Source organism: Marmota monax, unplaced genomic scaffold (genome assembly GCF_021218885.2).
Source record: "Marmota monax isolate L192 unplaced genomic scaffold, Marmota_monax_Labrador192_F-V1.1 WCK01_AAM20220418_F8-fsc00009, whole genome shotgun sequence".
Classification (NCBI taxonomy): Eukaryota; Metazoa; Chordata; class Mammalia; order Rodentia; family Sciuridae; genus Marmota; species Marmota monax.
In genome coordinates this window covers 28,293,005-28,315,823 of record NW_026694710.1, presented here as the reverse complement: position 1 = coordinate 28,315,823, position 22,819 = coordinate 28,293,005, and the positions used below count along the sequence as shown (strand labels likewise).

The 22,819-nt window shown below is 53.0% G+C and overlaps 2 protein-coding genes across 5 annotated transcripts; one reads left to right on the top strand and one right to left on the bottom strand.

Moving 5' to 3' along the window:
• Positions 1–1,023: 1,023 nt before the first annotated feature.
• Positions 1,024–5,749, bottom strand: Tmem129 (transmembrane protein 129, E3 ubiquitin ligase). Its single transcript, XM_046423726.1, has 4 exons — positions 5,435–5,749; positions 3,224–3,698; positions 2,609–2,768; positions 1,024–2,523 (listed from the first exon to the last, which is right to left on the bottom strand). The coding sequence occupies exons 1-4, from the start codon at positions 5,637–5,639 to the stop codon at positions 2,275–2,277; spliced, it is 1,089 nt and encodes a 362-aa protein (XP_046279682.1). The 5' UTR covers positions 5,640–5,749; the 3' UTR covers positions 1,024–2,274.
• Positions 5,750–5,852: 103 nt separating this feature from the next.
• Positions 5,853–21,871, top strand: Tacc3 (transforming acidic coiled-coil containing protein 3). 4 transcript variants are annotated; one of them, XM_058572482.1, is made up of 17 exons: positions 5,918–6,406; positions 8,225–8,366; positions 8,460–8,602; positions 10,537–11,169; positions 11,371–11,505; positions 12,007–12,082; positions 12,321–12,459; positions 15,858–15,910; positions 16,278–16,381; positions 17,801–17,894; positions 18,310–18,414; positions 19,591–19,667; positions 19,750–19,793; positions 20,278–20,438; positions 21,203–21,309; positions 21,392–21,512; positions 21,660–21,871. In XM_058572482.1, exons 2-17 carry the CDS (start codon positions 8,226–8,228, stop codon positions 21,723–21,725), a joined length of 2,199 nt encoding a protein of 732 aa, XP_058428465.1. In that variant the 5' UTR covers positions 5,918–6,406; position 8,225; the 3' UTR covers positions 21,726–21,871. The 4 variants fall into 4 exon arrangements, with proteins under 4 accessions (XP_058428463.1, XP_058428464.1, XP_058428465.1 ...); XM_058572480.1 differs by having other exon boundaries at positions 5,853–5,953; positions 10,537–11,505; XM_046423724.2 differs by having other exon boundaries at positions 10,537–11,505.
• The last annotated feature ends 948 nt before the right edge of the window (positions 21,872–22,819 follow it).

Below are 22,819 nucleotides of genomic sequence, written 5' to 3'. Positions count from 1 at the left end.
GGGGCGCGTCTGGCGCTGGCGGGAACCCGGAAAGTACGGCCTGGCTTCGGTCCGCAGATCCTACGGCCGCCTTGGGTTTTGGGTTTCTAGTTTGTTGTTTTAAGCCATTATAAACTTTGGCGTTGCCTGGCGTGGTGGCGCACTCCTGTAATCCTAGCGACTTGGGAGGCTGAGGCAGGGAAGACCCCGAGTTCAAAGTCAAACATCAATTTAGCGAAATCTTGTCACAAAATAAACAAGGATTGGGGATGTAGCTCAGTGGTTGAGCAACCCTAGACGCAGGCAGCAGGGATGGATGAGCGTCCTCAGGCGCACGCCTGCCACCGCCGCCCGCTTGCTTCACCGAGGCTTTGGGCCCCTGTTCTAGCGCCCACGGGCATAATAGTGGTCGGTTTCAGGAACCGGTCCAGCCTGTACCTGGCTCGGGCCGAAGGAGGGTTAAGTGCCCCGGAGTGCTGTCCTCGCGCAGGTTGCGAGCAGATTCCGCCTAAGCGGAAGCAGAGGCCAAAGAGGCTGTGCCTAGCTCCAAAGCCCTTTTCCCACACCCAGAGGGCTGGGCTTTGGCATCTGCTGTCCAAGGGCGGCCTTGGAGACTGATGCCGGGCCCTCCCTTTCCAACTCAAAAAGGTCATCCCCAGGCTAAGGCAGATGGGTCTCACTCTCTGTCCTCCCTTGAGTTCCTACACCAGGAACACGTTCATTCCTTCTTGTCCTGAACACTGCACAAGGATCAGTTTGCGATAGCTTTCCTAATATTCTCCAGCCATCACCCCAACTGTGACAAAAGCTTGGTGCTTTCTTTTCCAGCAATGATGCTTGAACCTAGGAGCACTTTACCGCTGAGTTACATCCCCAGCCCTTTACTATTTTTTCATTTTGAGATAGGGCCTTGATAAATTGCTGAGGCTGGCCTAAAATTTGTGATCCTCCTGCCTCAGCCTCCCTGGTCACTGGATTACAGGCATGGGCCTTAGCACCTAGCAAAAGTGGCTTTAATATCAAAAGTAAAATAAAGCACAGCACTTCAAACTAACATTTTATTAAGTACAGTATCATTTAGCTACATTTATCTGTATAAAACAAACTTCCTTTTTTGGTAAAAACAACCCCCAAATTGCTGGCCTTTCCTAGGCAGCCCTTGAAATTCTGTGTCTGGCTCTTGGCCTTGCCACCAACCCCCATTCCCCAAAACAGCTTGCTCTGCTGGAAAACCTCCTGGGGTTAGGCTCAGCCTTGGATGAGTAGGGCTAGCTGGATCCTTCATGCCTGCTTGAAACAGCAAGGTGTAGGGCACAGATGTGAGGGCCTCCCTCCAGCAACCACTGTGTCAGAGCTGGTGGGGGGATGACTTCTTCCCCTCCCACCTGAACCATCAAATCATCAGTAGGGCAGCATGCCCATCAGAACTTTGACCATTGGGAGTACCTCTTCAGAACCAGGCAGACTCAGAGTCAGTGACTGGCCCTGTCCTTTGTCCCTGGTGGGCTTGACTTCTGGATATCCCTGTGGCTCAACATCCTCCCTGCTGTCCTGGGGCCAAGTCTGATGCCTCAGTCTTCTGTGGACCATGGGAGCCAAATACACCAGGGCACAGTGAATACCCTCCAGGTGCTAGGTGGCCCCCAGGAGTGAGTGGAGGCATCCTGGACTGACCCCAGCTTGCTACTCCTGCTTCCTCATCCAGGAGTAGCCTCTCAGCAGGCTGCAGCCACCAAAATGCCCCAGCTTGGGCCTTCACACTAGAGTGGCACCCCAAATCTCCACTTCCACAGTTGAGCTCCACCTCAAATATTCCAAGCAGTATCCATGGCTGGGAAAGGTGTCCCAACACCAGAGCCAGCAGCCAACTCCAGGACATGGGCCAGAGAATGGGCCTGGGTGAACGGACATGAGTCTGGCTCATAACTGAGGGATAGATGTGCTTGGTAAAGTTAAGGCAAAGTGGCCAGGTGAAGGTCATCAAGGCAGTCCTAGGTTCTGGAGGCCCTGGAATGCTCTCAGTTTGAGTACCTGCCCTCACCTGGAGGAAGGTGGCCAGAAAGAGAAAGTGCTGAAGTCCCTGGGGATAGAGTATCTCTGATGAAAATTTCTTTTAGACAAATATCCTCAACATACAGTAGGCTCAAGGCAGAGTGGCTTCAGGTCATGTGCTTTGAATAGTGCCCTATGCCAAGGCCAGGGAGGTATGGCCACTCCCAGGCAGGGGCAAGTGGCTGGCAGGGCCACAGAGTCCATTCCAGATCTCCAAGGCCCTACCCACATCCTCTGGGAAGCTCAGCGCACAGTACACACATCCAGGATGCAGAAGCGAGCTCGGCAGGTGGGGCAAGGCACACGGCTGGCCAGCCAGGTGTCAGGGCGCTGGGGGTCCTGGCGACTGGCAAACCACTTGCCCATGCAGGTGAGACACCACATGGGGCGGCAGTAGCACTGCTGGCACTCGCCTACGGCAGGCTCCTGGCACATCTTCACCAGCTTCACACTGGCACGTGTCTGCATGCAACCAATGCAAGCTTCCAGCTCCTGCAGGGGTTGCATAGGGAGCTGTAGGAGCCTGGTGACATGTTCTGTGAGGTCCATCCAACCCTCCCCTCAGGATAGCACTTACCTGGCTGCTAGGCACAGAGTAGGCTGGGTTGACCTCCACCAGGGAGGCAAATGTCTCCAAGAATAGGTCACCCAGACTCTGGTGGATGACTACGTTGGCTGCACTGCGGATGGGTGCCCGGAGCTTCTCACATAGCTCGCCATATTCTGTCGAGTTCAGCCTGCAGGAGATGCAGCCTGCTGGGTTGGGTTCCTCTGCCTGAGGGGCCTCGACCTGGAGCTAGCCAGGACCCACAGGCAGACAGGGTCCAGGGAAACCAGCTGCCTTCAAGGGTGCCCAGGACAGCAGCCAACAATGATGGCCCTAAGGCCAGATCCTATAAACTCACCCCCAGGGCCAGGAGGGGAGAAGCTGGGAGCCAAGTTGACACCAAATCATGGTCCTTGGCTGTCCTAAATGTGTTCCAAGAAACTGCAGAAACTTAGAGAGCAGAAGGAGCAGCACATGGGGAAGCTAAGAGCAGCAAGATCCCTGAAGGAGGGTGATGCTGGAAGGTCAGATGACCCATATCACACAGACCCCAGGAGTGCTGCAGCATTCACCACCACACCCAGTGCCTCCCAAGGGGCAATGAAGGCCACACCCTGCAGCAGACCACAGCCACCACACACTTACCGGATATCAAAGGGTTGCACAGAAGGACTGGCGCTGACCACACAGATGGTGAGGAGCTGCACAGGCAGGTTTGAGTCTGGTGAGAGCTCATGCTGCCGAGACTCTGTCACTGTCAGGTGTACATCCTGCTGTTGGGCCACGTGCACACGGTATGTGGTAACCTTCATCACCCATGTGTCTGTCACAATTACACGGGCACCTGGCACACCAGTAGCAAACTTATCAATCCGCCGGAACTCAGTGTTGATGGAGGCGGCCACGGCCTGCCAGCCGGACTGTGGGAGGGCATAGAGGGCCAGGGTGCGGGCCAATGGGTGGCAGGTCCACTGGTCCTGGGACCAGTAGTAAATCAGGATGCTAGCAACAGAAGGGAGGGTCACAGCCAGCAGGAGGAAGAGCTGCCAGGCCTCTGGGGCCTGGCTGGGGGAGTAGAGTCGCTTTTCTGAAGCTGCGCAGCACATGCCCACATAGTAGCCTGCAAAGGAGAAGGTGCCTCAGGGAAGCTGGAGCTGTCAGGTGCCATCCTCCTCTTGCAGTGGCCATCTGGAGGTCACAGTGCTGCCCTTCGGCTGGCAGAGGGGAGTGACTACATCCTCTCTTGACACTAGCTCTGGGCCTGGCTAGCTACCAGGACAGGTGGGCTTCAGCATTCCTGTACCTCCACACCACTTTAGGGGGAAGGTTTTCAATTTACTTCTTTAGTTTTACGTGAGAGTATTGAAAAAAAAAAACACGGACTAGAAAACCAAAAGTAAACACAAAGACCTTGTCACAAGGCTGATCCTAGGGGTAGCTACCTGGGTCAGATCTTGGTCTTTCCATTCCACCCTGAGAAGGCAGATCTGACAACACCCATCCCAGAGCTGGGACACTTTATGCAAAAATGTAAACAAACCAGGTATAACAGTGCATGCGTGTAATCCCAGTAGCTCAGGAGACTGAAGCAAGAGGGTCTCAAGTTCCAGGCCAGCCTCAGCAACTTAGCAAGGCAGGCCCTAAACAATCTAGTGAGACCCTGTCTCAAAATTTTAAAAAAGGGGTGGAGATGTAGCTTAAATGTGAAGCACTGCTGGGTTCAATCCCTAGTACCAAAACAAAAAGGTGAACAAGTACAGAAAGAATAATGAAGTATGTTGCAAGGACAAAGGAACTAGCTCCAGGGCCCTACTGCCACATCCGCACAATGGAAACATCAGAATGAATAACAAAGTAGATGGTAAGGGACTACACAGGCAGGCTCCCACTTGCAAAAAACAAACAAAACAGTAAATGTTTATTCTGGCCAAATCACTATGTGTTAAGATAATTTGTTATGTAGCAATAGATAACTAACATCTATGAAACTTGGAAGCTTTTTGAAAGTTGCAAACACCAGTTGGTGAGACAACAGGCTGTAAGGCCAGCTCTGCTGTCTGCTATAGGTATGTTCTCCATGAAAGATTTGCGTGCCCGGCTTTCCTTTGGTGCAAAGGGAGTGCCCATGGGGAGGGTGCAAGTACAGGGTCTTCAGAAACCCCCCCCCACATCCTTCGGGAGCAACATGGTCAGGAAGTCCTGCTCCACTTTCCTCATCTGCCTCACAGGACATGGGGTCATCAGGGCAAGAAACCAACTGCCACAGCAGTCCCATCTTCATCTCTCCAGCGGACTCCCCTCAGCCCTCCTTCCCTTGGAGGTAGGCCTGGGTGCCTCCAGCTCTCCATTACCCAACTCCACTGGTGTCCACAGAGCAGCAGACGTGGCACTGCCGTTTGTCCTCCCAGACCTCTTTCTCCCAGTGCCAAAGAACTCCTGCCTAGTTCCCTAACGTGCCCCAACGCTCTCCAAATCCATCCTCTAACCGACTGACAGCTCCGCCTCCCAGAGACCCCACTAGCAGCTGGGTCACTGCTCAGCACTGCCCTGGACAGCTCCTGAGTGTCCTGGCCTGGCAGAGGACTCTGCATATATATGGCCCCCAACTTCGAGCTGCCCATCCGCGCCGGCTCTCCCCACACTCATCTTCCAGGGACCCTCGCCCAGGCGCCATCCACCACGGCAGGCACGGTAGCGCGATCCTGTACCCCAGCCACCATGACGGTTCAGGACTCGAACCCGACTGTGCCGGCCGCCTTTCCCACCCGCATTGACCGGCTGCAGGGCCGGGCCGGGCGGGGCGACTGGGCACCCCGGGGTCTCGCAGCAAGCCCCGCCCGCGCTCAGGGGGCTCACCGAGCGGCAGCAGCGAGTGGCACAGCAGCGTGGCGGCCGTGCGGCGCAAGTGGTAGGACACGAAGGCGGCGTCCTCGCTGCCCAGCCAGCCCGACAGCAGGTTCTGCACCGTGAGCCCGGCCGAGTGGAACTCGTTGGGCGTGAACACGAAGCACACGGCGAAGACCAGGTAGGCGAGCGTGAAGGTCACCTCGGGGCTGTCCATCGCGCCGCCACCCCCAGAACGGGGAAGAAGCCAGGCGTCGGATCTCAGGCAGTTAGCGGTAGCAGCCGCCCAGGCCAAGCCAGGCCAAGCCAGGCCCCCCGCGGGGCACTCTGGGAGAGCGAGTCCGCGTCCGGCCGCCCGCGGGGCACTCTGGGAGACCGAGTCCGTGTCGGGCCGTCCGCGGGGCACCCTGGGAGAGCGAGTCCGCGTCGGGCCGCCCGCGAGGCACTCTGGGAGGTTGTGTTTTTTGCCCAGCTGCCCCCAGCAAGGCGCCGGGACGGAAGTTTCTAGTCGCCCTGGGAGTCCCCGTAATGGTATGGGCCTCCTCACGAGCAGCCCTGGAGAGGGGGGCTGCACCTAGCCCCACTTCACAGGCGAGAAAACAGGCCAAAGCGAGCGCCTCTCTGGCCCCGGCTATGCCGCGCTGCACGCTCTAGTGCGCAGCAGAGCCCGAAACTCGTGGGCAAAGTCTCGAGCTCCGGGCCACGGCTTCTGCGGTCCCTCGGTACCGGAAGTGGAATGGGCGGTGCGCGGGGGGTGGGGCCAAAGTGCCCTCCCATTGGTTCCCTGTGCCCTGTGGGCCCGCCCCCGGCGGCACGCTGATTGGCCGAGTGGCGCCAACCGTCGGTATTTGAATCCGCGGGCGCGGCGGGCGGCGACCGCGGGCTGGGAGGCGGCGGCTACTGGGTCCTCTCGACGCGGCGTCTTGGCTCGGCTGCCGTCGCGGAGCCGGGGCGGCTCTCTTCCTTCCTCGCCGCGGTGGTCAGGTAGGCGGCGGCCGCGGGGCGCAGTCCCAGCCACGAGGACCCCCACCCGGATCCTGCAGCGGCGCCGGCCCCGAGCCCGCCTTCCCTGGCGGGGTCCCGGCGCGTGCGAGGCTCCTCCTGAGCCCCGAGGGCTCTGGCCGCGCCTGCTCTGCGACCCTTCCCGGCTCCCTGCGAGGGCTCTCGCGGCGCTTCGGAAACTCGGCCCGCGCGGTCCCTTCCAATCCGCGCAGCCTCGGAGGGGGCGGCCGCTTCGGAAGCGCTCTTGCCGGCCTCCAGAGGTGGCGGGCGGCGTCCTCTCGGAAGCAGTAGCCCGAGCTGTCTTCTCCCTCAGCTCCAGCCCCCAGGTGACCTCATGTTGCCTGGAGTGTCACCTGGAAGCTGACTCACAAATGCGTGCTTGTAGCCTTAAGTGTTTGATTTCGAACAGCTGCGGGGTCGCCAGCCCTCTTCCGATAGCTGTAGGCAGGATGTCTCATCCCCACCAGCTCCTGCTGCCCTCCCTAGCAGCAGGGTTGCTTAGCTGCCTTCCAGGGGTCATCCTTCATGCTTTCTCCTGTTCCTCACCTGAGGGCCATCACCAACTCCAGGTTTTCCACCTCCCATGAACACCTGGACCCTAACCTGCTCTCCCTAAGATGCTGATTCTGATGGGACTGGTGTAGCCGCAAGACCCCCGTGTTCCTTATACTTTGTCCCCTACTCAGCAGTCACTTCTGCACACAGAGGGCATCAAAACACAATCCTGGCTTTTCATCCTCTGCTCAAGAGCCTTTTCCATCCTTCATGGTCCCACCTGAGAAGAACGAGCTGACTGTTCTCCCACTTTCCTCTTGAAAAGGCTTCCTCTAGGTCCGCATGTCCCAGAGTCCTAGGCTTGTGCCTCCCACAGTCATCCAGTGTCTTCTGTACTCCCTGACGAGTAACCCAGTTTTTCAGACCAAAAACCTAAATTGCCCTTTACTTCTGTTTTCCCACTTGCACCTGTTTTTATAGCCTGCAGGAGATTTCTGGTTTCATCACTTCCTTCCCTGTCCATCCACTCACAGTTCCATAGTGGGCTTTTCAAGTTGAGACAGCAAGGACCTCTGGTACTGGTTGTGCTGACCTCTTTCTCTGCCTCCCTTCTTGCTCTTCAAACTAAACTTCCAGAGCTCCCAATAGAACCATGTACCCATGGTGTCCTTTTGGGCAGGTAGATACTTGGTTCTTTGATTACACCTGAATTGCTTACGCTGTAAATGAAATCTGTGTCTTGTGAGTGACCAACATGAGGACCTGGGGAGTAGAAATGGAGCCATTTTAGAATCTTCTGGGCCTTCTTGGCACCTACTGAGTATTTCTTTTTCTTGCTGGCTTGCCTTCTCTTGACTTCCAGCCTGCAAATACCCTAGTCCTTCCCTTCTCCTGCCTAGTAGGAGGGGTACAGACTAGTGCTGCTTTTCTGCTTTCCTATAGAGTCATCTACAACTGTTACTTTTGCTTTATACCACATTCAGAGGCTCATGTGTAACCTGAGGCTTCCTCTGGCTCTTAATTCTTCTTAAAGACTAGGACCTTCTGTACCCTGGCTTTTGCCCAACAGTGCGATACACCTGGAGCAGCCTCTAAGCACTGGTTCTGTCAGCATGAGCCCTATCAGCGCTTGGCCCAGAAGGTGGCAGTGCAGCCTGAAGCAGAATGGAGACTCTAAGACTCTGCCCACCTTTGCAGGAGGGAAGACTTCTTGTGGCACTGTGGGGCAGCTCTGTCCCTGGGATTTGTCTGCAGATGACAGTGTCATTGCCCTTATATTGATACAAAAACATTTTCCTTTTTCAGAATGAGTCTGCAGGTCTTAAATGACGAAAATGCCATCAGTGACTTCCTGTTTTCACCACCAGAACTTACCGGAAGATCATCTGTCCTTCGTCTGTCACAGAAGGAAAATGTACCACCTAGAAACCAGTCCAAAGCTGCAAAGGTGAGTGGGGAGCCCTGAGCTGCATGGTGCTGCCAGCGTGGTCATGGGGAACTGCATCATGGAAGAGACACTCTCCTCTTCACCCTCCCACAGGTGACTTTTCAGACACCTCTGCGAGATCCACAGACGCACAGGATCTTAAGTCCTAGTATGACTAGCAAACCTGAGACTCCTTTTGCTCTGGATAATAGCATTGGATTAGGAGACTCTCACTACACCTGGATACAGAAAGAGAAGTAAGTGCTGGTGTCCTTGAACATCTACAACTCTGCTACCTGAGGAGCATTGCAGGAGTGCTCTGTCTCCTCTAGGCTGGCTTTCTCCTGATCTCTGCTCTGAGCAGATGCAGGATGTGGCCTGTCGGGAGAAAGTTAATTAACAAGTACTTAGAAAAATTTTTGACTTCATGCTTCACTTCTTTGCTGTGCCCTTGACAGTTGGTCTTTGTTTCTGTAATTTGGTTAAATGTTCTGACTTTGTCTCCAGGGAAGATAATCAACAGTGTCCTTCCTCTCATATTTTGCTTATTTCCTTCTGCTTGAAAGTCGGCACTTGCAGAGAGCAGGTGAGGCTCATAGGCAGAGAAACTGTCCTATGGTATACTAGTCAGAGCACATGTGTAGTCAAAGGGATCAAGACAAAACACTTGACCAGCACCTTTGGGTGCTAGGCTTGGCCGATGGTCCACCAACCTATCAAAAATGACTGACTAGAGCTGTTTCCAGGCAAAGCCCAAGCGGTTCTCCACCTGCCTGACCCCAGGGACAAGTCCATGTCCAGAGCAGGAAGGGACCTCACTAGCACAATTTTGTGCTGGTTTTTGCATATTTAACTGTTCAAAACTTTTAAACAGATTTCACATGTGAAGAGAAAAAGCCTAAGAAATATCACTACTGTGCTTCTCACCTGATTTAAATAAAATGTCACTAATAAATGAAGATATTTCTCTGGGCCATGTGCTATCTCCAACTTGTGGACGCATCTCCCAACCTGAATCTACTGCTTTCCCATATGTCCTTGCTACTTTTCAACTTGATTTTACACTTTTTGAAATTTGGTCACATGAGATCAGAGTAAATCTCATGATCTTTGACAATTTTAAGAGGGAAGACTTGCCACTTGGCTGCCATGGATCTGGCCTGCTTTGAAGCCAGGAAGGTTCTTGCCTCTGCCCTGTGTCTCTGGGGCTGCCTAGCAACTGGCCATAGGGCAGGAGGTGGAGAGGAGCTGGAAGTCAGCTATGAGCTTCATCTGTGAGCTTGTCATCGGGGTCTCAGGCATGGTGTTACTGCCCTGTTTCCATTCATCTCCTTCCTGATACTTTGCTGAGTTACATGGTGGGGACAGGTGGTGGCTCATAGAGCATGTATTTATTGGGGAGAGCATAAAGTGGCTGGCCAGACATTGTCCTAGTGTGCGGAGGTGGCAACCTGGGAGGGAGGAGCATAGCTGTGAGCAGTGGAAGGAGTTGAGAAGTTCCTTATCCCAATTTCTTAATTTTAATGTTTTCAAATTTGGAGAAAAGAATAGGGCTGTAATCACAGAGTCCCTTCTCTGAGTCACTGAAATGCTGAGGCTGGCCTCTTTCGAGTGATCCAAGATCACATAACACTTGCTCCAAAATGGCTCTGTGCCCTCTTGCACTGTAGTTCAGTCCCCAGCCCTACCCTCCATCCGCCCACTGCCCTGACAGACCTTCCTGCCTGTCAGAAGCTCTGTGGTTCCATCACCCTGCTCTCTGCCACCCCTGTTCTTAGGTGTGAGGCACGACAGGGACAGCAGATCCCTTGGGAGATGCCCTCTGCACCCTGATGTTCTCCACGGCAGCCAACTGTCTGAAAGCAGCATTCCTGACCTTAATTTCCCTTTCCCTGTGAAAAGCTGGAACCATGTGTGCTTTGACCCCCCCCCCCCAGCCACTTAGCTCTAATCCCCACATTAGAGGAAAAAGTGAGAAAGCTTTCACTGGGACTGCTGGCTTATCGTGTCTCTACTCTGAGCCAGTGTGTGCCCTGATGCACTATCCTATGAACATGGACTTAGTAAGATTTAAGCAAGAGGAACGAGTTAGCCAAACATTCTTGTGTCTTCTGGTAATGTTCTCCATGTGGACTGAAATCTTGTTGAAAAGCTTAGGACCCTTGGCGTTAACCAGTCTGTTTCTGTGAAGCCAACAGATTACCAAGGAAGTGGACACCGAAGCTATAAATGGGTTTCTCCAGGCAGAAGCAGTGGCTGATACTGACCTTCCTCCAGGAGACATAAGCTTCAAAGCGTTTGAAAATAATGATGGCTCAAAAAAACCCAGCTTGGCCACCTTGGCTGATCCAAGCTCCTTAAGCTCTTCCCAGGGCCCAGAAAGTCCTGAAAACCAGATGTTGTCTCCAAGACAAGTGTCTGACAGTCCGCGTCACGCCTCAAAAGAAAGTGTTAGCTCTCATTTCTTAGATGGAAGGATGCCATCCACCTCTGAGACCCTAGAAGATCCTCTGGGGACAGCACCCCAACACAAGATGGAGACCCCTCCCCAAGCCCCTGCAGAAAGTTCACACTGCACTGCCTCAGCCATGGCTACTTCACCTGGTACCAGCCCTGAGAGCCCATGTGGAGGGGCCCTCCCCATAGACCTGGCCAGTGAGACCCCAGGCTCCCCTGAGCCAGTAGCCAGTGCCTTCCTCTCTCCCCACATCTATTCATCTGGTCCTGAGAACTCAGCCCCAGCTGGCCCTCTGCAGACTGACGGGGCCACAAACCCAAGCCCTCAGAAGGAAGAGGCCGTGGGCCAAATGACTGTCCTGCCAAGGTGTGAGCCCATAAGACTAGAATTCGATTTCTCTAATGAAACCACCAGTAGAAGGCTGGCTCTACCTGGGAGACGGGGAAAGAAACCCAAGGGCAGGCAGGAGCAGGCCCCTCAGGAGGCAGCAGAGGGAGGCGAGGGCCCTGAGCCTGTTCCCCAGGACTCTCGCCTTGGCTGGAACAAACTAGATGACCCAAATTTCAGCCCGTTAGGAGGTGGCTCCAAGCCTGATGGCAAAGAGGCCTGGCCCCCAGAAAGCCCAGCAATCAGGTCAGCACCACCTGTGGCTGAGCAACCATGTGTCAGACCCGCAACCCAGGAGGACTCGCCTTCAAGCCAGTGAGTATGGGGAAGGCATGTCGGGCAGCTGTTCTGTGTGTGACCAAGCGCCTGAGTCCAAAGTTGCCACTTGTCCTTTCACAGCACCTTAGAAGAAAGAGCCTCCGGGCTCAGAACCAAACTGGGGGGTGGGGGGGCGCTGGGGGAGCACAGGTGCTGGGAGCTGCCTCAGCTGATATGCAATAGAATGTGTTCAGCTTAAAAAAGAGAAAGAACAGCCTACCACCAGGTGAAAAGCGGTAAAGCCAGCACCATGGCACAGCACTGTCCCTGGGCATGTCCCTTCAGGGGGCAGCCATGACCTGTATTGAGTGCCATTATTCCAACACCAGACCAAGCCTGTTTCCTCTAGGGTGACTTCCTCAAGTCACGTTGATGCACCTCTAGCATGAACACCTTCTCAGGTGAACCAGCACAGCAGTGCAGGAGACAGGCAGGTGGCAGCTCAGCGCTGGAGTGGGGAATGCGGTGAACACCAGCCTCTGCTGACTTTCTCTCCAGGCAGCTGTGTTCGGCCCCAACCAGTGACATACCTGTGGTGCAGATGGCATCTGAGACCCCAAGAGCAGAGGGCAAGGTACAGTGTGTATGTGTGTACATAGGTGCGTTCTTATACTATGCAGCCGTTTACATATTCTGTAGAGAAGTAGGAGGGCAGAAGAGGCCAGTGGAAATCTTCTGTCATCGGGCTGGATACACTGCTGCCCACCCCCCTTTCCCAAAGCCTCCTTTCCTTCTGGTGTGTTTTGAGACTGGGTGAGACAGTCTAACCCAGGGTTCTCAGCTGCGTGAGATGACATTGACCTTCCCTGTAGGAAGGAAGCTTGGCTCCCAAGAACTGTCTGGAGAATGAGCTGACAGCCCCCTCTGCTCAACTGATGCCCGCCCCTCCTCATCAGGGACTGGAGCCTGCCTCGGACCTGGAGGAGGAGTGCTTCAGGGACCCAGCTGAGGGTACGCAGCCCTGGTATTGCTCTGTTTGCCCGAAAGCTGTCCTGTGGACATTTCTGTTCTGTCTCTTGGTTTAGCTGTATCATTTACAGGTGTCTGTTTCCCGATTTTAAGTGATTATCATAGAAACTTCTGGTCCATCAAAAGATAAGGTATTTTCAGTAGAACAAAGCAATACTTTTACTATAGAGGACCCTAGACATATAAATTGTGGATTTGCAAAGTAGGCAAAAGATGTGAACAAAGTAATGCACAGGTGAGATCCAGTGAATGATGAGCAGCTGGGTACCCGCTGACAGACGGCATTCCTGTGCAGCCAGTGGGAACTTGTGACTACGTCGCTTGAAGGATGAAAGGCAGCTGGTGAGAGCTCCCTGTTGGCTACTGTGGCCTGGTCAAGAAGTCTGGGACCTGTAGTCACATGTGCCGTGGCCTTTGTGCCTGGTCTCTTCACCAAGTATAAGGCCTTTGGGACTCATCTGGTGAGGCAGGGATCCGTGCTTCACATTTGTTCATTAATAAAGCACTTGGGTGGTTTCTGCTATTTAGCTCTTATGAGTAACACTACTAGTGGGACACAGTGGCCCACCCCTATAAATCCGTCTACTCAGGTGTGCATACCTGGGGGTGTAATTACTGGATCCTGGTAACTATACATGGCTTTTTGAGGAACTGCCAGACGGTTTTCCTAAGTGGCTGCACCATTTTACACTAATGTCTGTGGCTCAGGAGGGCCCCATTTCTCCACAGGCCCTCCAGTGCTTGTCATCTCTTACGGGTTCCAGCCTCCTGGCAGGCGTGAAAGGGATTTTCATGATGGTTTTGGCTCATGTTTCCCAGACAGCTAGCAAACATCTTTTGAGCACCTTCCCATGTGCTCGTTGCCTTTTGTGTATTTTTGGACAAAATGTCTTTTCACATCATTTGCCCATTTTTTAAATTTGGTTACCATCTCTTAACTGCATAATTGTTGCCACAACATAAATATTATTAATATTGAAAATAATATTATGTTTCCTATCTGAATATTGGTTTATAACTTTCGTTGAACAATAGTTGCAATGGTTTAACTGTCCATCAGGCCAGTGAGAAGAGAGTGGGAATGTGGTTCAGTAGCAGTGCTGACCCACATTAGGGAGCCAAGCAGCGGCATCTGCATGCACACTGAGCCATGGGCCCAGAGTTCTCGGCACCTTTGCATTGTCTAAACAGACCTAAAGTTGTGTGTTATTTGTTTAGAGGCTGCTGCACTAATGGCAGACAGTCTTCAGTGCCACTCCTGTAAGCCCTGTGTGTGGTTCCTAACAACCAAGTCCATGCTTTGCAACACTGTAGTAAATTTTCTCAAGTGTAATATTTTCAGTAGAGTGCACAAATCAGTAACAACTGATGTACTAATATTTTACTTTCCCCAAACCAGAAAAATGTTTACTAAACTGTCAGGAAAAAATGATGTGCAATGATTTGGATTATTCAGTTTTACAATTTTAACATACATTCAAAAGCATTCCATGCATCCTAACTTTGTACCAAGGACAGTTTGGTAATGATGGCTTTTTTTTTTTCTTTTTTTCTTTTTTTTTTTCCTTTTGGACTAGGGATTGAACCCAGGGGGACTGTACCACTAAGCTACATCCCCGGTTTTCTTTTTAAGACAAGGTCTTGCTAAGTTGCTAAGGTTAAGCTCAAACTTGCCTCACCTCCACAGGCGCTGGGATTATAGGTGTGCATCCCCGTGCCTGGCTATTAGTAATAAATGGTTTTGGTTTTGTTGGGTTTTTGTGGGGTGTGTGTGTGTTTGAGAAAAAGGAGAAGTTTCATTGCTTTGCTAGCAAAGGAAAAAACACTGGGGACTCTTGCCCCGGAGGCTGTGATTCTGCTCATCAGCAGGAACAGTGGGCTTTTAAAAAGGTGATTCAAGGCCATGTTCCATGTATTCTGTTGGAGCTGTAATTCACTTGATAATTTGGAAGATAGTGATTTCTGAGATCTTCTGATGCCATCCCCAAAGTCTGGATTACCATGTCCACTTTAAAAATAAGTTGCAGTGGCAGAGCAGCAAGGGCTATACTAAAAGCATAAAGTGACCACTGTTCCATTTCCTCACTGTCGATTTCTACATTCCATTTCTATGGAAAAATGATGACATCTCCGAGCTGCTTCCTGCTGAGAGAAGGCAAAGTTGGGGGAGTAAACCAAAGTCTTGTGCTCTGTCAAGTGGGGTGTGAACAATTAAGGGTATACAGCATCAGAGCAGTCCAGAGGTCCACAGTGGCGGATGGCAGGCGAATGGACAAGGTATACATAGGGCAGGGATCTCAGATGGCCAAAGCTGTCATGACTTTCCTGAGTTCAGTTTCCTTTTTGTCAAAGTGGATCACAACCTGTACAACTCGGAGAAGGCAGGAGTTCCTGAAGCAAAAGGAGCTTCAGCAGCTGCTGGGACGCCCCTCATCCCTCCCCTGACTGGGGAACAGCTCCTCTGGTTTGACCCGAGGCATACCCGCCCATCTCCCAACTCTCCTGCAGTTGCTGTCAACAAGTTTCCCACACCATGAATCCTCAGCATGGAAGTGGGTTCCTTGGAGAGCCAGGCCTGCCCAAGAGTACTAGAGAGGGGTGCTCTTGGGCCCCACCTGGGGCCCCAAATTTGTTACTGAAAGCTCAGTCCCTGTCCCTGATGTCAATCTGATAATGAGGACACAGTTTTAAGGAAAAAAAGAGAAAAGTTTTATTGCTTTGCTAGCAAAGGAGAAACACAGTGGACTCTTGTCCCAGAGGCTGTAATTCCTGATAATAAATGGGTTTTTTTAGGTGGTTTACATTTTTTTAGTTGTAGATGGTCACAATATCTTTATTTATTTAATTTCATGTGGTGTTGAGGGTAGAACCCAGGGCCTCACACGTGTAAGGCAAGTGCTCTACCTCTGAGCTATATAGCCTCAGCCCCTAATGAATGATTTTTAAGTAATACGGCGTAATGTTTTTAAGCTTCACAAAATGGTCACAACCCTCTTTTGACACAAAATCTGCAAAGGCTATGTGGTGAAATATGGTATCTTTTTGTTAACTGAGAGGTCAGTCTCTTGTTAGGTAGGACTTGAGGACACAGTTGGCCCCTGTATCCATGGGTTCCACATCCTTAGATTCAATCAGTGTTGGATAGGAAATCTTCAAAGAAAAACTGCATCAGCATTGAATGTGTAGAGAGGATTTGTTACCACATGCAACCAGGTTCTTGGTGGGGCTCCTCCCAGAACATGGAGAAGCCTGTGGCTGGAAATATAGCTGCATTTATTTCACCAAAGAACTGTGGTCCCTCCCTAACAAGCACTTTGGAAAGCACCGTTGTACAGCTGTAGGCTCAGGTGTGAAGAGTGACCCCACTGTGACTCTCTCAGTTCTAGGCACAGGTGCTGAAGTGGACTACCTGGAGCAGTTTGGGACTTCCTCGGTAAGTGGCAGGCTCTGATAGCCTCAGCAGAGGTCTGTACCCCAAGACCCAGCCCTGCTGCTGTCACCCTGTGCAGTGCTGGCACTCAGCCCTTGGGACTCCCACAGCACTGGCATTGTGGCCGAGTCTCTGCAGGGCCCCTTTCTTATAGCGTCTTGTCCCAGCATCCTATGGTCCTGGCACCTGTGCTGAGACCTGGTAGACACCCACAGTGCTGGATAGGTGGCCTTCAGGCAGTGGTAGGGACACCGGAAGCAGGCCAGGCGTGTCCTTCCCCAGGCCCCTTGTCAGCAAGCAGGTGGCCCAGCTCGTGGGGCTGCACCTGTGGGATAGCAGAGGAGCCTGTCACCTTGCCCTTTCCCTCCAGTTTAAGGAGTCAGCCTGGAGGAAACAGTCCTTGTACCTGAAATTCGACCCTCTGCTGAAAGACAGCCCTCTGCGACCAGTGCCCGTGGTCCCAGTGACAACAAGGTATGTCCCCTCATCTGTGGAGCTTTTAACATGGGCCAGGGGAGTGAATCCTCTCGACTAAGGGGGTTGATCTGAACTAGAAATCAGTTGTGGTGGCAGATAAGCAGGCCATGAGCTGCAGCCAGTCTCATGTGGTGGGGCTGCTGACCCTCACCATACACACCACCCTAAGTTTTTAAAGGCCCTAATTGTTAAAATTAAGAAAAGTAGATCCTGTAGAACAGAGGCCAGTATACCATAACCTGTGGCCAAATTCTGCTCACTGCCTATATTTTACTATTTTACTTAATTCATTTAGTCATTCATTTATTCATTCGTTTGTACTGGGTACTGAACCCAGAGTTGCTCTATTACTGAACCACATCCCCAGCCCTTTCTATTTTTTAAGACACTATGTTGCCCAGTCTGACCTTGAACTTGTGACCTTCCTGCCTCAACCTCCTGAGTTTCTGGGATTACAGGCATGACCACTACACTCAGCTACATATACTTCATAAGTGAAGCTTGTTGGCCCAAGGTCACACCTATTCCCTCACAAATGGTCTGGGTAGTAACTCATGCTACAGGGGCAGAACTCAGTAGCTGTGACAAGCTGTGTGCCCTTCAAATGTAAAAGCATTTACTATTAAGCATCTGCAGAAAACCCAGGCTGACCCCTGCTCTGGAAGAAGAATGGGCATATTTGTCTAATTTCAAGGAGAATGACTTAGCATGGTATGGAAGTTTAAAGCCAGGGGAGAGAAAGGGCTGTTGCCTCTGACTGTGAGAATTCTCTGTACTGTGAGGACCCACAATTAAGGCCCTTCCCACTGGAAACATGTGCTGTGGACAGTGCAGCCATGGGCCTTGAACACCAGGAAGGAGAGCAGCTGTGGGTGATGGCAGGCAAGACGGGAGAGGACCCAAGTCATCAGAGATGTCCAGCCTGCCAGGTGCAGTTCTGCATCCTCTACTATGAACCTGAAAACCAAAAGCAGAGTGTGGTTAAGATTGGACATGGCAGCTGGGTGCAGTGGTGCACACCTGTAGTCCCAGCCGCTCAGGAGGCTGAGGCAGGAGAATCACAAGTTCAAAGGCAGCCTCAGCAAAATCAAACTGCTAAGCAACTCAGTGAGACCCTGTCTCTAAATAAAACACAAAATAGGGCTGGGGACGTGGTCAGTGGTCGAGTGCCCTAAGTTCAATCCCTGGTACCTTTTTTTTTTTTTTTTTTTTTTTAAAAAAAAGACTGGACATGATGAGGTGCGGTGGCACGCCTTTGGGGCCAGCTGCTTGGCAGGCCAAGGCAGGAGGTTGGTAGGTTTAAGCCAACCTGTTCAAGGCCCTGGGCTCCATCCCTCACACTGGGGCGGGGGGGCGTGACTGTCCCTCCTGTCCTTCTCAATGGAGAACGTGTCAGTGACCCTGCTACCTATTTAGTCTCAGCACACAGGATGCCGATGAGCCTTCCTTGGGAAACCCGCTGGAAGCCAAGCTTGTGGAGTTGGATTTCTTGGGCACGTTGGATGTTCCTGTAAGCATCGAGGTCTCTTTGGAGCAGTCTTTTTGTGGTCTCAGTATATGCAGGTGGGGGCTGGGGCTGGGGCTCAGTGGTAGAGCACTCGCCTTGTACGTGGAAGGCACTGGGTTCAATCCTTAGCACCACATTAAAAATAAAGGTATTATGTCCATCTGCAACCCAAAAGATACTTAAAAAAAAAAATAGAAAGAAAGACGTGGGTAGCTTACGGGCCTATGTTTTATGTTCCTGAGGGTCTGAAGACATTGGGTCTGATGATGGGGCAAGGACCCACTGGCCATTCCATGACAGACGAGATTTCTGCTGTGGGGCCCTCACTGGGCATCTCTGCCTGGTTGTGGCCCTGGCTTCTGGTGAGAGGTTAGAGACAGCAAGGCAGCTCCCATCAGCCTGTCTATCGCCCTCACAGGCACCGGGCCCACCCGCATGCCTCCTGGAGCCTGGAGGCCCACCGTTGTCTGTCGGGCCTATTGTGGACGTCCTGCAATACAGCCAGAGGGACCTGGATGCAGCGGTAAGGACCCAGGCCAACAGTGCCCCTACTCTCCAGCTCTCCAGCCATCCTGGGGAGTAGCCAAGGACTGGGCACAGACAGCTTTGAGCACAGGGCCTGGTTCCTTGCTGGGTCCAGTGACCTTGACTGCCCTTGCTGCTTTAGGTGGAACCATCTCTGTTGCAGCAGCACTGGGCCTGGTTTAGCCCTGGCTGACATCAGTCACTCCTCAGGGCCTCGGCCTGCACTGTAGCCCAAGTAGTTTAGGATTCCACATGTCCCTCCAGGTCCAAGCAGGCAGCTATCCCTATACAGAGAGATCAGCTGTCCCCAGTCAGCTAAGACCTCTGTCACCTCAACCTCCCAGAAGGGGTTCAGTTGTGGGGAAAATGGCCGTGTGGATGTGGCATTTATCTGTGGGGCAGTCTCACTGCAGTGTGCCATGGCAAGTAGGCACCAGTGTCTCAGTGCTGAGGGTAGTAACTTGCTGCTGCAATCCTGGGTCAAACCCTTTCCAGCACCCCAGCCCCCGTGGACGTGGCTCTGGGCAGGATGGAAGGCTTGTCTTCACTTTCTTGGAGTCTGAAACCCCCTGCCCTTCATATCCCATGCTTCAGCCATCTCTCCTTGCTCCTTGGATATGCAGAAACCTCAGCCTGTATTAACTCTGGTTCTGGGTCACCTCAGAGAACCTGTGTGCACAGGGTCACACAAAGGGTCCAGGTGCCTCAGGCCCCACTCTGAGCTGCCCTTATGCTCACTAGTCTGCACAGAGATGGGGCCAGGTAGCCCGGAAAGGACAGCTTGCAGATTGGGCTCAAACTATACATCTGCTTTAGTGTAGCTTTTTGTGACCCTCAGGGCAGTGTCCTCTTAAGGGCCTGTGGTACACACCTGAACCAGACACACCCAGGCCGCCCTATCTCGGTGCCCAAGCTGCCCTCTGGTCTTCGCTGCAAGCCCCACCCTATGGGTCTGGGGCTCACCTAACTTGGGCTTCTGGTACATACCTGACCCACAGCCAGTTGGAATGAAGTTGGGCTCACTGGGGAGGTACAGGTCCACAGGAGCAGCCAGGGACCCCACACCTTATTCACGTGAAGCAGGCAGCCCCCAGCCTGACCAGGTTTTAAGACCTCAAGGGTGGGGATGTCCCTGTGGGTGTACCCACCTGCCAACCACGTGTGGCTTGTTCAGGTAAGCGCAACACAGGAAGAGAACCTGGAGCTGAAGAGCAGGTGTGAGGAACTCCGCGTGAAGAACCTGGAGATGGGGTGAGGCTTGCAGCTGTGTTTGTCTCCCACCCAGGATGGCCTGTCATGGGTGGCCACAGACAATCACATGCTTCTCCCACAGGAAGGTCATGGATGGGTTTGAAGGGCTTGTGTGCCAGGCAATGGGTGAGTGCCAGCTGCTTCCCCAGCACTTCCCCCACGTGTCTCCATCTGTGTCCCCTGAGCTGGTAGCCAGGGCCATGATTGCCAGGGTGGGTGACAGATGCTGCCTACCCAGTCCGCAGTCTACCCCACCATCCCATCCCATCCCCTCCCCTCCCCTCCCCTCCCATCCCCAGGGGGCTGGGGTCCGCTGCTTCCTGCCCCCTGCAGAGCCTTACATCCACACAACCTGTGATGGGCCTCTGGATGGGCCTCAAGCTGAGCACAAGCCTCCAGGTCTCAGGGGGGCCCTGCCCTCTCTCCAAGGATCTGTCAGGCGCTGGCATGGAAGCAGCAGCTGCTTCTGGCCTGTCCTGCTCCAGAGATCCCAGCAGCAAGGGTTAATGGACAGAATCTAACCTGCTGTGCCCTGCCTCTCGTTCTGTGGCTGATTGTGGCACCCAGTGCAGGGGCTGCTCCCTGAGTCCTAGTGTTTGATTTTCTCAAGAGGAGGCTCAGAAACAGAAGGAGCTTGCCAAAGCTGAAATCCAGAAGGTTCTGAAAGAAAGAGACCAACTCACTATGGATCTGAACTCCATGGAAAAGTCTTTCTCTGACCTCTTCAAGCGGTTCGAGAAACAGAAGGAGGTGCTTGAAGGTTACCGCAAGGTGGGTGGTGCTTGAAGGTTACCGCAAGGTGGGTGGCTCACAGTCAGTGCCCACGGTGCCATGAATGGGGTGTCTGCCTGGGTCCTCTGCCCGACTTTCCCTGGCACCAGGGTGTGTGGGGTTCTGGGAACGGGATAGACTGTATCCAGTAGGTGCTGGTGAGTGGGAGCAAGAGTCACACATGACGCCGTCTATGAGGCACAGGTTCAAGAGGTAGGAGGGACCTCGGCAGAAGCCCTAGCACATCTCCATGCAGGTACTGGGTGGAGGAGCAGGGCAAGGGGCAAGTCCTCGGGGCTGCGGGTACTCATGGTGTGGAGAGAGGGGACCTGCACAACAGCTGGTGGCAGCTGGCTTGAGTTTAGGGAGCACTCTGAAGGGGGCCCCTTTCCAAGTGGCAGGTAGGAATCCATTCAAATGCCACTTCAAGGGCTGGGAGCATGGGGTACTAGGGTCACTGTGGCTCCTCAGCAGTCGGCTTCTCGCTGTGTCTAGGGACCGCCATGGAGAGCAAAGCTGAGTGGGTCCCTCAGTGTTCATCGTGTCCTCCTGCCAAGTGGGTCTGGGGGCCTGTGTGGTGGTCCCCTGCTTTCTTCAGCAGGGCCTGGCAATTCTGAGGACTTGAAGGCCAGGCCTAGGTCCCAGGGGAGAAGGTCCAGGGCCTGTCCCGTAGTGCACAGCATGGAGGGAACCCTGCCCACTTAGCCTGGCACAGTGGACAAAATGGCACACTGTTAAAGAGTTCTCATCTGCTCATTCCTAAGAACGAAGAGTCACTGAAGAAGTGCGTAGAGGATTACATAGTGAGGATCGAGAAAGAGGGCCAGAGGTACCAGGCACTGAAGGCCCACGCAGAGGAGAAGCTCAGGCTGTGAGTGCTGGGTGGGGACCAGAATGGGTAGGGGTGGGGTGGGGCGGGGCTTAGCCTTAGCCTCTGCCCCTCCCTCTTCCAGGGCAAACGAGGAGATCACCCAGGTCCGGAGCAAGGCCCAGGCGGAGGCCTTGGCCTACCAGGCGAGCCTGAGGAAGGCACAGATGCAGATCCACTCTCTGGAGAAGACTGTGGAGCAGAAGGTGGGGTGTGAGGCCGGACCCTGGCTGCCAGCGCCTGCCAAAGGCCACACCTGCCTCTCCCTTGCAGCCTGTCTATCCAGGTGCAGGGGGCAGGGCCCTAAGCTTCCTGTAAAAGCCCAGCAACTCATTTTTAAATTTTTCCTTCAGACTAAAGAAAACGATGAGCTGACCAGGATCTGTGATGACCTCATCTCTAAGATGGAAAAGATCTGATGAGGGCCATGGCCATACCTGCCTTCTCCTGTCTGTCTGTCCATCTGATTTGTCTTAGTTTTGTGTTCTTCTCTCTTAACCTCAACTTCCTTTCAAAATAGGTTGCTTTTAAAAGAAGACTAAATAAAGTTTCCCTTGAGCTCAAATTCTAAAGTCACATTGTCCTGGATCTGGCCTGAGGCTGCCATGCCACCAGCTAGGTCCTGCCTTCCTTGCGCCTGGATAGCTTCCCCAGGAGCTGCCTCAGTCTCCGTTACTGTGAGGTGCCACCAGGCAGCACATGGGGTGGGACTCTCCTTGCCCCAGGGAGCTCAAGCCCTGCCTAGTCGGCCTGCCATCTGGTCAGCCACATAGTCCTGGGCAGGAGGGGTGCTGCATCTCCGCCTCGGGACCATAGATGGGAAGCAAGTGGCCCAAGCATTCATGTGAGGAAACCAAGCCCTAACCAGCCAGGGCAAGACCTGGAGGCCTCGCACAGAGGTGGGCATTAGTTGACGTCTCAGGTTAACACCTGACATTCTGGCATGGGAACCAAATAGGTTTTCCTAAGAAGGAATTTTATCCTGCCTCAAGGGTGCCAGCCACTCTGCAAATCCTGACCTTACCAGCCAGAGAGGCAGAGGCAGAGCTGGGAAGAGCTGCCAGTGCTGCTGTGGAGCAGGCAGGACAGATGTCAGGACAGCCATGGTGTGATCTCCCTTCATTACGCAGCACTTGAAAAGACGTGGCCATTCCTGATACTAATAATATTAATGTTTGCTCATTTCAATTGTCTGATATCCGTTCTTACCCATAACTAGTTTATATATAATATACAATTTTTTTTGTGGGTGGACACAATACCTTTTTATTTATGTGGTGCTGAGGATCGAACCCAGGGCCTCACAAATCCAAGATCAGTGCTCTGCTGCTGAGCCACAGCCCTAACCCCCCAGTACTAGTTTTTAAAGATCAAAACTTTATTCTATTTACATCTTAGGTAATCTGTTTACATTGGAAAGATGTCAAGAGCCTTAAGGAAGCTGAGCATGGTGGTGCATGCCTATAATCCCAGCGGCTTGGGAGGCTGAGGCAAGAGGATCACAAGTTCAAAG

Excerpts from the sequence above, each read along its gene's own strand:
- Tmem129 (XM_046423726.1), bottom strand. The coding sequence starts at position 5,639 with ATGGACAGCCCCGAGGTGACCTTCACGCTCGCCTACCTGGTCTTCGCC. Across the intron at positions 2,769-3,223 it reads GTGCAACCCTTTGATATCCG|GCTGAACTCGACAGAATATG; the intron begins GTAAGTGTGTGG and ends CATCTCCTGCAG. Across the intron at positions 2,524-2,608 it reads ACTCTGTGCCTAGCAGCCAG|GAGCTGGAAGCTTGCATTGG; the intron begins GTAAGTGCTATC and ends CAACCCCTGCAG.
- Tacc3 (XM_058572480.1), top strand. The coding sequence starts at position 8,226 with ATGAGTCTGCAGGTCTTAAATGACGAAAATGCCATCAGTGACTTCCTG. Across the intron at positions 12,460-15,857 it reads CTTCAGGGACCCAGCTGAGG|TTCTAGGCACAGGTGCTGAA; the intron begins GTACGCAGCCCT and ends TGACTCTCTCAG. Across the intron at positions 17,895-18,309 it reads TGGGCACGTTGGATGTTCCT|GCACCGGGCCCACCCGCATG; the intron begins GTAAGCATCGAG and ends TCGCCCTCACAG.